This window comes from Chrysochloris asiatica, unplaced genomic scaffold (assembly GCF_000296735.1).
Source record: "Chrysochloris asiatica unplaced genomic scaffold, ChrAsi1.0 scaffold00034, whole genome shotgun sequence".
Taxonomy (NCBI): domain Eukaryota; kingdom Metazoa; phylum Chordata; class Mammalia; order Afrosoricida; family Chrysochloridae; genus Chrysochloris; species Chrysochloris asiatica.
Genome location: NW_006408552.1, coordinates 1,796,852 through 1,809,410, shown reverse-complemented (window position 1 = coordinate 1,809,410; position 12,559 = coordinate 1,796,852). Strand labels below are relative to the sequence as shown.

Sequence of the window (12,559 nt, the reverse complement as noted above, 5' to 3'; positions counted from 1 at the left end):
GGTTTGCAGCCCGATTCGTAACCACTACGCTACCAGAGATAACGGCAATATACGCCCATTTTTAAAGCATGAAAACTGAGGCTCAGCAAAGTTAAGAAATGTTTTGGTTAATAATAGAGGGGTAGCCAACTTATGAATTCAAGCCCATGCATATTAACTTTGAAAAGCTCAGCTGTAAGCCAGAAGGTAGGCAGTTCAAATCCATCCAAGTTCCACATGACAAACGCCTGGTAATTTGTTTCTATAAAGATTCCAGAGAGACCTCACAGGGCAGTTCTACTCTGGGGTTGCTATGAATTGGAATCGACTTGATGATACAACAACAATAAATCCCAAGAAATACATTTGTTCCCATTTTACAGGTGGGGAAACTGAGACTTAAAAGGCCACAGAGCCAGGAAGCAGATGAGCCATGCAGCCAGGACATTCAGATTTCTTAACTTGGAGCCCTTCTCTGGCACCATTTCCTACTGTCTGAGAAACTGGCTGTGGTGAGTGCCCCCCAATGTGGCCTCAGTAGAGACCCCAGGATATGGCCACGCTAAGGCTCCAAAGGACGCAGCTCTGGAGACAGAGTTGAGCGGCCGGGCTAGTCCCATCACCCTCTGGGCTGCCCACACAGGATGCTCAGAAGGGTTTTTATGTAACGGATGGAAGTGACCTGCAGGCTCTTCCAGCTCCAACAGGACTGGGCTGTGTTTGGTTCAGTTGTATATGGGGTGCTAGAGTCCTGGTGTGGTGCTGTAGGATAATGCACTGGACTGCAAGGTCAGTTTGCACCTCAAGGTTGGCGGTTCAAACTCACCAGCCACTCCCTGGAAACGCTATATAGGATTGCTGAGTTGGAACTGACTAGATGGCACTTAATAACTTTAAGGAGCTCTTGTAGCATAGTGATTATGAGTCGAGCTGCCAGCCTCAAGGTCAACAGTTCGAAACTACCAGCAGTTCCGTGGGAGAAAGATGAGGCTTTCTGCTCCTGTAAAGATTTACAGCCTCGAAAAACCTGTGTAGGGTCACTATGAGTACGCCATGGTCCTTAACAACAACAGGGTTTGTGCACCACCTGGTGGCCACTCTTTGGAACTGCATTGCCCCATGGTAGAAAGCCTTGTCCTTTCCCACCTCCCACCAAGAAGGTTTGGGGGCTGGGCTCCCAACAGTTGCGAAGCTCCCATTCTGCTCAGGCCCAGAATGGACATTTGAAGAAGGTGGACATGGGACAGACCTCTAAGGGTGAGACAGTAGCTAGAGGGGACTACCTGGGAAGCCAAGGTGGCAGGAGCTCCCAGAAGCCCCTCCCTGAAGCAGGTTTGAGATCTTTTCTTCCTCAGCCTCTAGCCCACTTAAAAGAGTAAAGAGGGCCCGCTCCTCCTGCGACCCCAACAAAGGACACCTCTGCGTGACACACAGGCCTCGATCTGAAAGCCCACCTGCTCGCCGTACCCAGACAGGATCAGACGTGGAAGCAGGACAGAGGAGGCAGCAGAATGGCAGGCTCAAAGAACTGAATCTAAGATGCTGGGGCTCAGCTGGGAGAGGGTGGGGATGGGTTGTCATCGCTATGGGGCTCTGGTGGGGCAGACAATCAGCCCCTGGCCTGCAGGGTGGCCCCCGGAAGCTTACCTGTCTAAGCCTCTGTGTCTCAGTTTTCTCCTCTGTAACCCCAAACTTCATGAGCTTAATGCAAAGATTAGCAATGGTGTCCTCTACAGCCAAGGAACCCCATTAGCATAGTGCCTTACAAGCTGGGCTGCAAATGGCAAGGTCAGCATTTTGGATCTACTAGCTGCTCTGCTCTGTGGGAGAAAGGTGAGGCTTTCTGCTCTGGTAGCGTAGTGGTTACGAATTGGGCTGCGAGCCTTAAGGTCAGCGGTTCGAAACTACCAGCCGCTCCGCGGGAGAAAGATGAGGCTTTCTACTCCCGTAAGGATTTACACCTTCGGAAACCCTGTACAGGGTCGCTATGGGTCGGAACCGACTCGACGGCACTTAACAACAACAACAAAGATTTGCTGTACAGGGTCACTTTACATCTGAACCGACTCCACTGGCACATCTCCACCACAGTCCAAGGTGATATAAAGATTTAATCACTGACCAGTTAGAATAGACACCAGCCTCCCCTTACCTGCCCACCCCCAGGCACAGCTGCACCAGTGCTTGCTAGCTAAACATGTGCATGGGGTAAATAACATCCCAGTACAATGCCTGCCACCACAGAGACATCCAGTAATCATCATGATTATTATCACAACTTTATTTCTATTCCACAGGCCCAGTGGGGCAGAGCTCAGATTCAAGTCAAAGCGGTAGTGAGAAAGGTTTCATCCCTGATGTGAGGGAGACAGATGTCTTCTAATCAGAGGCCAGTCAGGAATCACCAGGAAGAGATGCTGTTGTTGCAAAGTGTTGTTGAGTCAGTTCCAACTCATAGTGACCCTGTATAGGGTTTCCGAGGAGCGGCTGGTGAGTTTGAACCGCCAACCTTGCAGTTCAAACCAACCTTGCCATCTAGTGCTTATCCCACAGCGCCACACCAGGAGGTGATGGGAGACTATAATGGGACAGGGCAGGGAGGGGAATAAAAACAATAGTTGAACTGTAAGACAGTTGGGAATGGTGAGGATTGTGGCAAACTGCAGAACTTAGACCAGGTCTGCTGGGGGATGTAACCTTGATGATGGCCGGATCTTCTGGTTATGTAAGGGAAACTAAACATCCTGATTTTTAAGTGAAATTCCCAGTCTTTAAGTGTTAGCTCAAACTTTTTTAATGCTGAACCAAAGCTATCCCCTGTTTGAGGCCAAGGGCCTGGGGGTGCCCTATTTACTGAGACTCTAGGGGGCCAGGTCCCAGGCCTCTCCCACCCCCTTAGGGCTCTCACCGGCTGGGCCTGTGGGCCTTTTCCTTCGGGGCCCTGGGTGGGCGAGAGGGATGGCATCAGGGAGGAAGTCCTCGTTCCAGGGTGGCAGGGTGCTCTGGGGGGCTGGCAGGTCGTTGTCCGGGCCTGAGGGTAGCTCTGCTGCCTCCAAGAGGAGAACCTGAGCCAAGAGAAGAGCTGAGGGTCAGACGTGGTCAGGGACACATGTGTGCAGAGGATACACACACAGGCAGGGTTACAGGAGCAGGGGGCTCACAAGATCTGCAGCTGCCGGCCGCTGGACACACTCTTCAGTAAGGCCACCATTCCTGTTGTTGGAATGTTCACTCCCCTCACCCACTGCTGCGCATTTCAGAAAGCCCTCTGGCACCCCCTGGGCTTGAGCAGGTCCCCATCAGACCTCCCTGATCTTTCCCTCTGCAGCACTTATCGCTGTGACCAGACTGGTGACTGAGTGAGTGATGACCGCAGTCACCCATTTCATTGGCAGCTCCCTATGGGAGATCACACTGCCCGGCTCGGTGCACAAATTCTTTGCTCAAGGAGTATTTGTGGGTGGATGGATGGATGGATGGATGGATGGATGGATGGATGGATATGTAGGTGGATGGATGTGTGGATACATACATGTGTGTGCATAGAAATGGGTGGATGGATAAACAGGTTGATGATGAATGGATGATGGGTTGCTAACTGCCGGAGAATTGGTACAGCCTCATTGTGTCCTTGTGCACAACAGAACAAAACACTGCCCAGTCCTGCACTACCTTCACAATTGTTGTGTTTGAACCTATTGTTGTTGCCATGGTGTTGGTCCATCTCATTGGGGGGTCTTCCTCTTTTTCACTGACCAAATATGATGTCCTTCTCCAAGGTCTGGTCCTTCCTGACAACATGTCCAAAGTATGAGAGACGAAGTCATACCATCTTCAATTCTAAGGAGCAGTCTGGCAGTGCTTTTTCCAGAATAGATTTGTTTATTCTTCTGGAAGTCCATGATACTTTCAGTATTCTTCCCCAACACCGTAATTCAAGCATGTCAATTCTTCTACGGTCTTCCTTATAAATTGTCCAGGTTTCACACGTACGTAAGGTAAATGGAAAAACCAAAGCTTGGGTCAGACACACCTTTGTCCACGCAGTGATATCTTTGTTCTTGAACACTTTAAAGAGGCCTTTTGTAGCACATTTGCCTAATGCAATACGTGGTGTGATTTCTTGACTGCTGATTCCATGAGTGTTGATTGTGAATCCAGGTAAAATGAAGTCTCTGACAGCTGGGTATAAAGGGTCGTCTCTGTGCATGTTTCTTTGTAGGAAAACAAAGAGTGGCTGTGATTTCCCAGGTCCATGCAGCTCTGTAGGATAAGCACTGGACCAAAAGGTTGGTTTGAACCACAAGGTTGGCGATCCAAACTCTCACCAGCAGCTCCTTGGAAACCTATACAAGGTGGCTATGAGTTGGAACCAACTCCACTGATGGCACTTAACAACAACGACAGCAACAGCCTGGAGAGCAACCTCTTTCTGTATCCTCGAGGAGCTCAAGGGTCAAAGATGGCCAGGGCCTGGGCCACAGGTAAAACTTCATGCAGACAAGCAGGAAACCTCACAGGCCCCAAAGAGTCCTTGCTGTTCCCAAACAGGCCAGCAGGGGGCGCTGCATGCCCAGACTGGCCACTGAACGCTGACTGAGCCCCTTCAAAGGCCTTCCCAGGGCAGTATCTGACGTAGTTCCAGCACCCTGCTCCCCTGCACTCCTGACTTACTGCCCTGGTCTGTCCAGTGAGAAAGGCCACTGTGTCTCAGGTTTTCTCAGCTGTCAGACTGTTTCCATCCTGCCCTGGACAACCTTCAGGAACTTGGATTTGCTGCCCTCTGCTCCTGACCTTGAGCAGGTGACTCTTCTGTCCTGGCTCCACCCTAAATCTCTCTGGGTCTGTGAGGAGATCTCAGGACCTCAGGGTGCTCTCCAGCTCCTTCCAGGAACCAATCAGAGGAGGACAGCAGGGAGACCAGCTCCTTCCTCAGCACAGGCTGAGGGTCTCCAGATTTGGAAGGACAAGCACTCTGCCATCCTGTGACCTCGGGCAAGTGCTGTGACCTCTGTACCTCAGTTTCCTGTCAGCAAAATGACCTCTCACACGCCAGTCACTGCTGCTGACAGGGGGTCCTGGAAACCAAGCCGGGCCTGTCTGGGAGGCTTGTGGGAGTGGACAAAGGCTCCCTCAGCCTCTTCATCATCAGCAGTTCTGCAGTGTCTCTGGACACTGGGGGGCCCTGGGAACTCCAGGGATGCTTCTCAGAGACCCTCCCCTTTCTGGTCCATGAGGCAGGAAGGGTCCCCAAGGCCACTAGTCCACAGGCCATGGGCCCGGTGGCATGAAGCCACCATGGGTGCCCCTCCCCACAGCTGAGTTTCAGAAGGCACAGAAGAGAGAGGCTTCTTGCAAGCACATGACTACCAGCAGTAGAATCACAATCCCCTGGGCTCCCCCTTAGGAGGTCATGCTTCTGATTCCTGCCCAACAGCCTCTGGGAAGCTGACTGGTGACGGTCAAGATTCAGGCCCCAGGAGGGGCTGAGGTTCTGGTACCCTGGGGACTGGGGCAGTAGAGTGGGTGGAAGCTGGCATGGTTCCCCATTTCTGGCTTCACTATTGGAGGTCACAGGAGGGAGTAGAATTGGGGTGCAAGTGATCAGTGTTGCTGAATATATTTGTACAGGGCATTTCCAAAGATCTTGGAGTTGAAGTAGGACCCGCTGAGGTGGCTGAGGAAACAGAAAGGTGAGCAGAGGGAAGGGTGGAGGAAAGTCAGGGGACAAGGAGCTGCAGGGGTGGCAGGGATCTGAGGAGACACACCTGGACTTTCGTGGCAGGGCCCTGGCTCCACCAAGGCACCTGTCATCTGAGGCCTTGCCCAGTACAGAAGGCCTGGCACACTCACCACCCCCCGCAACAGACGTCACTGCCCACTGGCCCAACGACCAGGCCGAGGCATGCTGGCTATGGCCGGAGTCCCGACTTTCTTGGGCTGGCCATGGCCAACCTCCTGGAGAAACCGAGCCCATTCCAGTCCTGGCCATGAGCTCACCAGAGTGGGCAGCTGAATGTGGGTCGTCAGCCCAAGAACACCAGACCACAGTCATCTAGGGCAGTGGCCTGGTGATGTCACTGCAGGCTGGTAATTGGCCAAGACACCACCTTCCCGGACCAGAGGCCAGCCAGGCTGGGAGGTTGCGTGACCCTCATGCACAGAGATCCTCTTGGATTCCCTCCCACCTCCAGGGGCCATGAAGTCTGAGAATAAGTTGAGGGGGTAGAGAGGATGAGGTGGTGGGTGACTAACCCCCACTTCCCTTGTTCTGGGACTTTCTACTGTATAGTTGTGGGCATACCCCAGAAGAGACTCAAAATTGGCCTAAGCCAGACATAGCAGGCTCTTTCATCTTGGCCAGGTACTTGCTTTCCCAGCCTGCCTTGCAACAGTAGTGGCCAATGAATGAGACATAAAAGAGTCTGTTTATGTCTGACCCCCTTGACTGCTTCCTGTCTTTGAACACAGGGCAAAGATGTGGTGTCTCAAGTGGCTGTCACCATGTAATCATGAAACACCAAACATGAGGACAAAAGTCAGTTCACTAAGGTAGCAAAGGGGACAGTTGTGAAGAGTTTGGGGATACCAAATCAAACCTGCGACCACCTACTGTTAGATAAACAATAAACATCCTTACAAAATAATCTACTGAGGACCGGGTTTCTGTTCCTTGTAGAAGCTTCTTGACTCGGGGAGTAGACGGTCTGTCCCTAGGTCTCTGGGCTGCCATGATATCTTCCAGTGCCTGATATCTGACTCCCTGTCCGAGGTCCACCTACCTGGCTGTTGTCTTTTCTCACCTTGACCCCAGCCACTAAGCTGAGCCCACCCACGTTCTCTGTGATTCCTGATGGCTCACCTGGCCTCCCAGCAGCCCCTGAGGAGCTGAGCTGTCCTGGTCCCTCCCCCAGGTCATGCCCACGCCCCACACTGTGCCCTCTCCCCTCTCTTTGTCTTCACCCTAGCCATACCGCCCTCTCTGCAGTCTTTCCCCAGGCTGTGCCCCACCCCCCACACATGCACACTGCACCATGTGTCTACCACCACTCTGCCCTCTTCCCCAAGGCCGCCCCAGCCCTGGCCCCATCCTCCGGCAGCCTTGGCTTCCTACAGCCTTCTGTTTCTACCTCCAGAGGCTCCTGGCCCCAGGTGGGCCAGCTGTTACATATTGCCTGTGACCAGGGGTTTGGGATGCTGGGGCACCCACAAGGGCAGCTCTCCATGTCTTGGGATTGTATGTGCCTTGCAGGGATCTCTCTGCCTGGATGGTGGGGACCTGAGGGGCTCCAGGATATCAGTCCACCACTTGCCATTTGTAAAGTAGGTCCCCCAACGTCTTTCCCTGAGGCTCCCAGCAACCCCGCAAGGCTGGTACTCAGACCCATTGTGCAGATGGGTAAGTGGGAGCTCAGAGAAAGCTCACCCAAGTCCCCAGGGACAGTCACATTCGGCAGATATTCTCTGATTCCTGCCACAATGACTGACCACCCACCAGTCCCAACAGCCTCTGGGAAGCTTACTGGTTACAGTCAAAATTTAGGTTCTAAGAGGCAGGCCCCAAGGGCAGGACAGGGTGGCAAGAGCTGTGTTTGTGTGCATATGTGTGGGTGTACACATGCATGTTCGTGTTGTACTCATTTGATCTGAGGTATGGCCAGATTCAGGCTACTGAGGCCTGCTCTATGGGGGGGCTCACCCTCTACACCTTGCTGCTTTCGTACTCACACTAAGCCCCCGTCAGCTGGCCAGGCTTGCACACCTCCTACACCAGGAAGCTCACTCCGGCACAACAGCGTCGTTCATCATACGAATTCTGTCTGCGCTCAGGAAGACCCATTCTCCCTGGTCCTGGCTGCCCTGGAAGCCAGGTGACCCCAATAGTTCCTGAGACCCAAGTCACTTCACAGAGCCCAGGAGATGACCACCGCAGACACTTTGGCCCGTCCTTGTCTGCTTAGACCTCCAGCCAACCTCACAGCAGCAGCTGTCCCTGAAGGTGGTAGAGCTTTGGCCCCACCTGCGTGAACACCTAGGGCAGATGTCTCCACCTGGAGACAGCACTGGCGTCTCTCTGCAGGCTGCTGTGAGTCTCCGCCCTCCCCCAGCCAGGCCCCAGTGTCCAGGTTCCTGACTCCGTCCCACCTTGGCCTCCAGCGTGGTCAGCCGCTCATTCATGTTGCTGAGCCGAGTGCAGTTCATGCATTCTGAAAGAGGAGAGGAGCAGAGGTGAGGGCAGAGGGCTGGCCCTCTGCTCATTTGGCCTGGAAAACTCCTACCCTGCCTTCAGGGTCTTATCCTCAAGGCCCATCCTTCAGGCAGCCCGTCTGGCCTCTGAGTGTCTGTTCTGTGTCACCCAGGAGACCTTGCTGGTGTATCGATGGCTCCCAGGATTGATATCATCCCCCGATGACTCCCAGTGCCTGGCACAAGTAGGGGCTCAAAAACCTTGGCATTACAATGCCACGCTCCTGGACACTGAGAAGGCTGGCCTGGGAGAAGAGAGCCAGCTGAGAAGGGCTCTGCTAGGACTGCCTGTTCGGAGGGTGCCAGGCCATCGGGGTGGCTTGCAGGGGCAGAAGCAGCTGTGGAGAGACCCGAGGTACGGGCAGTAGTTGGTCATGTGAGGAAAAGGGGAGAGGCTGTGTTCCAGTGGAGGAAAGAGCAGGTAACGGGGAGAAACAGCCCCAAGGAGCCATGGTACAGAGGGACAGGGATGGTGGGGGGTTCAGAAGAGGGTGGACCTAACAGAGGTCCTGGACTGGGGCATCAGGCAGTATCCCGGGGCCCGCGGATGGTGTTAGAGAAATTACATGGGTGAAGTTAAAGTCATTTTCAAGTCTCTCTCTGGAAGAGAGAGGGTGGGAGTGGGGACTCGGGGCAGGAAAAGCCATATGATGAACCCCAAGGCACGCATCTGCCCATGCCATAATTCCTATGTATGTCTGTCTCCCCCAGAGACGGGAGCTCTTTAATGAGAAAATAGATGGTTCAAAGCTGCTCTGAAGAGCTTTTATTGCTCTAGAAGTCAGGGACCACCTATAAACATCCCTTTCCTTGCTGAGTTCAAAGCCTGACCCCATAGGGACCCCATTCTGGTTAAACAGAAACACAGAGCAAGAGGCAAGTATGGTAACTCCATAGGCCTCTCTTGGTGAGATCTTAGCTGGGGAGCCCAGCATGCTCACCATGCGAGTCCACACACTGCCAGCCCCCACAGGTCCCTGGGAATTCCTCCATCTTTGCAACTTCTTCTACGCTTGAACACAAATCACTTTGGCAAACTTTCCTGTTCTAAAGTATCAGTTTCTCCATGAGACAGAGCTGTGGGAAGAACTAAGACCGGATCTTACAGTCATGGTTATAGTTGGTCCTGGTTCTATCCCAACTCTTGCTCACCGGCACATATCTGGTTTACACAAAGGTACCGTATGGATGGTCAGGGTCCTGCTCACCACCCTCCTCTCCCTCCCCTTGGCAGGGCTAAGTCAGTGATTTGTTGTTGTTGTTATGTGCCGTGGAGTCGGTTCCGACTCATAGTGACCCTGCACAGGGTTTCCGAGGCTGTAAATCTTTACAGGAGCAGAAAGCCCCATCTTTCTCCCACGGAGCAGCTGTTAGTTTTGAACTGCTGACCTTGCGGCTCGCAGCCCAATTCATAACCACTACACTACCAGAGCTCCTTAAGTCAGCATTAAAATAAAAAAATAAAAAATAAATAGCAACAGAACTTTCTTTCCTCCTCAGTAAAATCTTGTCAGTAACCCCAGTACATAAAGTAGATTAAAGACTGAGGTATAAACATTGGAACATTACACCAACTAGAAGAATGTACACATCTTCCCTGATTCTGCGATGGGGACGGACTTTATAGAGAAGGTTAGTTTGGGATTAAATGTAGCGGATTGAACACACATATTTGCTCCGGTTCCTCCCAGGATGGTGATGGTAAAGAAATAACAAAAGGTATAAAACTACAGGACAGAGAGAAGGACAGAGGAGACCTCGCTGCAGACCAGCAATGCCAGTGACATTTTGCAAGATGGAACACAGCCATGCAGAAGTTGCAACTTAGCAAACCAGAGAAGGGTTGAGAGATTGGAGAGTCCAGGCTCTGCTGAAAGCTGGAAATAGCCCCAAATGGGACAGGGGAGGGCTGCCCTATGGCTAGAGGGACTGGACACTTGGGGAGGCCTCCATGAAGCTCCACCTCCCAGTCTACAAGTCCCAGGAGGATGGACAGCCCAGGGTTTTCCTTACTATTTCCATCGAAATATGAACAGATAGTCCAGAGATCCTAGCTCTTAAAAGAAAGCCTTCGATGAGAAAGAGACTGGAACAAGCAGGATCCCATTTGCCCACCCACTCTAGCACCCGCCCAAAGAGCCCTCTTGAAGCCTTCTGAGTGACATCCACAGCTGCTAACCTGAGGGTCAGCAGTTCGAACCCACCAGCTGCTCCATGGGAGACAGATTTGATGACCTGCTCCCGTAAAGATTCCAGCCTAGAAAATTTCATGGGGGCAGTTCTACTCTGCCCTGTCAGACTCTAACTGTGAGTCAGAATCAACTCCACATCACACAGTACCTTCCCGCTCAGGGAACTCACCACCCATTGATCTCATTCCTCATCCTTCCGCCCACCTGCCCACCTTCCACCAACTCATCCTCCCAACTGAACTTCACTTATCTGGTCAAACTATTTCTTACTCATTCACCCACACACCTGTCACCCTACTAAACCACCCCTCATGCACTTGGAGGCATACTCCTGGGGCTCTCGGTGGCCCTGGTTAACATTGATGGGGTGAAGCTAGTTGAGGAAATGCCCACGAACCCCGAGCAGCGGGGTGCTGTGGGATAAACTGTAGACTCTGGGAGCAGAACTGGCCCGAATGACTTTGAAAACACAGTAACTCTCCTATTCAAGCCTCAGTCTCTTCCTCCACACTGGGGTACCCCTTGGGGGCAATGGGAGGGTGGAGCAGCGATGGATGTGGGTGAGTCGTAAAGTGGAGCTAGTCACAGAAAACCACCACTCACCCCACCAAGGGAACTGTGAAAACCGCACATTCTTGAGGCTTCGAGGCCAGGAACAGAGTGTTTCCAGGTTCTGAGGCAACAAATAGGGCTCTCTGCAGGGGGGAAGGTCGGAAGGGAGGGACGCGCTTTGGCCTTGAAGGAACTTATTTCTGGAAAGTGTGTTGGCCTGGGCCCAGTTTGCTCTGGCACCGGGCACCCAGCTTGGCTGTCAGCAGGGTCAGGGTGTCCAGCTCCCCAACCACAAAGAGGCCTGCAAGGCCCCGCCAGCAGGCCGAGGGGAGCAGCCAACTGGGGCTCCCCGTACCACCTGCCTGGGCAGACGCACCGTACGGGGTGGGTTTTATGGTTCCCTGGGCACACTGTCATCCACAGGCAATTAAACAATGTTTGCTTAACTTGATTTAATTATTCCTCAGCGCTGTGGCAACACAGAAACAGTGCTGCTGCCGCAAGTTCTGGCGCTGCCTGACCCTGTGTGCCCCCATCTCCAGCCTCTGCTTCCCTCTCTGGATGAGACCCCAAAGGTGACACTTTCCACATCTCCAGACTCCCATGTGTTCCAGCATCTTTCCGCAGCACACCCAGGACACGTCCTGGGCTCTAGGAGGCAAAGACTGGTGCTGGTCTGAAGACCGGAAGTGTGCATGTGCAGGAAAGATGCTATGTGTGTGTGAGAGAGAGACTTCATGGTGAAAGAAAGGAGACCTGTGTCGTGTTTGCCACCAACTCACTGTACAATTTGGATGAAGCCCCTCTCTGCACTTCAGTGTCCCCATCTGTAAGAAGGGGTGACACGGACTCAGCTTTAAGGGCCTCAGGCCCCAGGATTCTGCCTTTGTCCTTGGCCTCTCGCTCATGGCTCTGGCCCCCACTGCAAGAGAGTCAGATGCCAAGTCCGCCTCCATTTGCTTTTGGCCAGAACTGCTCAGGTGACTCCCATGCACCCAGGATTCTGGATTTGTCTCTTGAGCGAGGCTGGGTTCCCAAGGGTAGAAGATCTAGGTGTCATACTGCCAGGGAACCTCAAGAAGCACAGTGGGTCCACGGTGGGCTCCACAATCTCACCCCAGCATCGAAGTTCAAAAAATCAGAAACCAACAAATGCTGGGGAGGGTGTGGCAAGTTTGGGACCCTCCAACACTGCTGAGGGAGCTGTAAAATGGTGCCGCCATCATGAAATACGGGATGGCACTTTCTCAGAAGGTTGGAAATAGAAATACCGTTCAACCCAGCAATCTCTCTACCTGGTTTATATCCTCAAGAAATAAGAGCCGTGACACGAATAGAATAATGCACACCCCACACCCTTGTTCACTGCAGAACTGTTCATGACAGCAACACAATAAAGACAGATGAAATACCCATTAGTAGAGGAACAGTTGAACAAACTCTGGTTCACACATACAGTGGAGTATCATGCAATGCTGAAGGATAGCGATGAAGCTGCAAAACACCGTGTAACATGAAGAAGTCTGAAGGACGGTTGTTCTGAGTGAAAATAATTGGTCGCAAAGAGACATATTGTATGAGACTGGTGT

General features: G+C 52.6%; 1 protein-coding gene across 1 annotated transcript in view; it reads right to left on the bottom strand.

The window, feature by feature from the left end:
* COL26A1 (collagen, type XXVI, alpha 1) overlaps positions 1-12,559 on the bottom strand; it is a 240,604-nt gene that overhangs the window by 11,527 nt on the left and 216,518 nt on the right. The window contains exons 4-5 of the mRNA XM_006859825.1: positions 8,125-8,186; positions 2,888-3,044 (exon numbers count right to left, since the gene is read on the bottom strand). Coding sequence (XP_006859887.1) covers positions 2,888-3,044; positions 8,125-8,186 — 219 coding nt within the window. The remainder of the gene's footprint in view (positions 1-2,887; positions 3,045-8,124; positions 8,187-12,559) is intronic.